Source organism: Arachis hypogaea, chromosome 13 (genome assembly GCF_003086295.3).
Source record: "Arachis hypogaea cultivar Tifrunner chromosome 13, arahy.Tifrunner.gnm2.J5K5, whole genome shotgun sequence".
Taxonomy (NCBI): domain Eukaryota; kingdom Viridiplantae; phylum Streptophyta; class Magnoliopsida; order Fabales; family Fabaceae; genus Arachis; species Arachis hypogaea.
In genome coordinates, this window is record NC_092048.1 from 28,523,565 (window position 1) to 28,526,801 (window position 3,237).

Genomic DNA, 3,237 nt, shown 5'->3' on the forward strand with positions numbered 1-3,237 from the left:
TTGTCGCTTTTCGCATCGGCAACATTATAATGCCGCTACAACTCATTTTTTCTTTTTCGTTCCATTCTATTTTGGCAATCCAGCTTACTACTCTATTTTTAATTTCTATTTTAGTTAATTTTAGTTTCATTAATCTGATTTCTAGTTAGTTAGAATTAATTTTCTATTAGTGGATTTTAGGTGGTTAGATTAGGTTATTAGATTCTAAATTGTTGAAAAGTGTTTGCATTATTGAACTGAATTGCTGAATATTATTGCTAGAGTTGTTTGAAATTGTCTGAATTATATTGATTCACTATGTTACGACTGGTTTTACTGAGATTTGATTGCCGGATTATTTGGATTATGCTTGGTTGTTATTGGTTTTGAATTATTTGTTGTTGGTGTTGATTGTTGATTTGAAATTAGAGCTGTGAATTGCTATTTGATCTTGATTTTGCATATTTTATGTTTGTGCATGCCAAGTGTTCGTCAATATACCTCAAAGGTTTTAATATAATTTTTCGTCTAATTCTTAAAAATCAATGCTTGTTGTTATTATTATTATTATTATTATTATTATTATTATTATTATTATTATTATTATTATTATTATTATTATTGTTATGCATTAATATTGGAATTTGATTTATTTTTAATTGACTAAAACTTTTGAATTTTTGAATGATCGAGGCATTTATTTAATAGTACAAGATTAATTAAGTTGGTTCTTTTGAACCCAATTATATCAACTTTGTAAGTTTAATTAGTTTTGGGTTATATTAGGAACGAATTTTAAATGTTGAAATTAATTTTGTGTTATTAGTTATAAGAATTATATTGGTGTTTGAATTTATTGTTGATTATTTAGTTCTGAACTTAGGACACTGAACGTGTTTTGGATTTAGGATTTTCTAAAATTCTGAACTTGTTTAGTTTCAATTTTAATTAAAACATGTTTCGATTTTTGTTTCTTACTAGTGTATGAACCCGTGCTCAACACGGAAAAATTTATAAAAGTAAAAAAAATATTATATGTTTGGATATTTAAAAAAAAAAAACACAAAATAATTTTTGTTATGAAATTTATAAAATTATTATCAAAATCAAAGTTTAACTTAAAAATAGTGAGTAATAATTATTTTACACTTTTTTTAAGTAAAATAATTATACATTGATACAGAATTTAAAATAAAATCAAAATATTTATATTAGAATTCTATTTTTTCAAATACTTCTCTATAAACAACATTGATGGTTGAATTTGCAGACATTCCTACGTGATTCATAAGTAAAACTTTTAAACTTCTCTTACTCCTAACTCTTGAAAGTGTCACATATAGTTGGCTATGTGTAAAAACTGGTTTGGGCAAGTACAATCTAACATGAGATAAAGTTTGTCTCTGAGACTTATTAATTGTCATGGCAAATGATACTATTATGGAAAACTGTCTTTGTTGGAATCTAACTGGGACAGTTTCATTTGTCGGTACCATATTCATTCTTGGAGTTAAAGCAATATGACCAACATTGTTATCCGTTAAGACTTCACATTCTATGACATGATTTTCAAACTTCCTAACTTGTAGCCTTGTACCATTACAAAGACCAATATTTCTCAGTAACATCACCGGATCACCAACCTTGAGTATTAATTTATGTCGAGGCAAATCAGAGCAATTTATGCTATTCAGTAATTTAGGACCATAAAGATCTAGTTGACTCTCCATATTCCCTTTATCCATACAAATCGAATCTGAACTAAAATATAATTTTTCCCTCCAGGAATGATAGTCATCAGATGGTTGTTGACCTCTTCAATGATGTCCAGTGTGGGAGCCAGTATAGTTCTTGCTTTGAAAAAATCCTTTGAGGACATGTTATCTAAAATATTTGGATAAGAAAAATGAACCAACTCATCAAATTCCTAGTCCGAAAAAGGAATAACAATATCTCCTTGACGACATATCTCAGATTCACCATCCATATTGTCACATGTTAGACCATCACAAATTTTCAATAACCACTCACCAAATTGCTCTGTCTCATCTTGATCTGAAGCAGTCGTCCCTACAGAGAGTCTCATGTTTTTTGTTAGTTTGAGCACCTAACAGAACTTCCAAAGGTAAGACGAATTCACGGTTGAATGAATGATATCTTGTCTCGATTCTCGTGAAATGACAGGAAGAATGTGTCTAAAGTCTCCACCTAGTACAACCACTTTTCCTCCAAAGGGCAAATCTTTGTTATATGTTGGAGAAAATCTCATTATATCACCTAAGTATTTATCAAGCGCTTCATAGTAGTACCTACTAACCATTGGAGCCTCATCCCAAATTATAAGTTTGGCTTTCGACAGCAGCATTGCTTGAGGGGAACCAGGTTTGATGTTACATACAGAATCCTCAGTTATATTCAGCGGTATTTTGAACCTTGAGTGTGCCATTCTTCCATTGGAAAGAAGTAAAGATGCAATACCACTTGAAGCAATGTTTAACACAATATCACCCCTTGAGCGAATCTCAGCAGACATAAGGTTCCAGAGAAATATTTTTTCAGTACCCCCATAACCATACACAAAGGAAAAATCCCTTCATCACAATACACAACTGTAACAATTTTATCGAATGCATATTTCTGCTCAGGTATTGTGATGGCTAACATGTTTGAGGCATTTTTCTTTAAATCATCCCTGTTAAAGTTTAGCTCTTCGCTGATAACCCTTTCGGTTAACAATGAACTATCAACGTCAATTGCTAAAGGCATAGGAGGATAGTCTTTCAAGGTTTTACCATAAGAATGTAAGATCTTGTCTATATCCATTAAGCACAACTGATTAATCTCATCATCTGACATGGTTAACTCTGCATATTATATGATACTGTAAAAATTCAATCAAACTAAAAATGATCAATAATGAAGAACTTTTATAATTGCAATTATAAAAACTCACCCCTTATGTTCATCACGGTTCTCTGTCGATACAAAATATCATCTGAGAGTTCATGCCAACATCTATTTCAGACATGTTCTGGTCCTGAGATATTGTTGGATGTTAATAGAATAACAAATAACCTTCTAACATATGATCCTGAGGCCCACGAGCTTGCTTCCTTAATTGCATCCATGAATTCTCTGTCATCTTGCAAGAGTCCAAGGACGAAGCATGCATCTCTATACGTAGCATAAATTGTTCTTCCTACTGTTCTTATATCTCAAAAATTCATACATCCTCTTTGAGTATTCAAGAGAAGTCGT

General features: G+C 31.0%; 2 protein-coding genes across 2 annotated transcripts; both read right to left on the minus strand.

Moving 5' to 3' along the window:
- Positions 1-1,190: 1,190 nt before the first annotated feature.
- Positions 1,191-1,709, minus strand: LOC140177518 (uncharacterized). Its single transcript, XM_072210636.1, has one exon. The coding sequence runs from the start codon at positions 1,707-1,709 to the stop codon at positions 1,191-1,193; it is 519 nt and encodes a 172-aa protein (XP_072066737.1).
- Positions 1,710-2,086: 377 nt separating this feature from the next.
- On the minus strand, positions 2,087-2,835 carry LOC140177519 (uncharacterized). Its single transcript, XM_072210637.1, has 2 exons — positions 2,642-2,835; positions 2,087-2,570 (listed from the first exon to the last, which is right to left on the minus strand). Exons 1-2 carry the CDS (start codon positions 2,833-2,835, stop codon positions 2,087-2,089), a joined length of 678 nt encoding a protein of 225 aa, XP_072066738.1.
- Positions 2,836-3,237: the final 402 nt, after the last annotated feature.

What these genes read in the sequence shown, in the direction of transcription:
- LOC140177518 (XM_072210636.1), bottom strand. Translation starts at nt 1,709, where the DNA reads ATGGAGAGTCAACTAGATCTTTATGGTCCTAAATTACTGAATAGCATA.
- LOC140177519 (XM_072210637.1), bottom strand. Translation starts at nt 2,835, where the DNA reads ATGTCAGATGATGAGATTAATCAGTTGTGCTTAATGGATATAGACAAG. An exon ending in AAGAAAAATGCCTCAAACAT is followed by an intron (nt 2,571 to 2,641) that starts GTTAGCCATCAC and finishes ATTGTGATGAAG; the next exon opens with GGATTTTTCCTTTGTGTATG.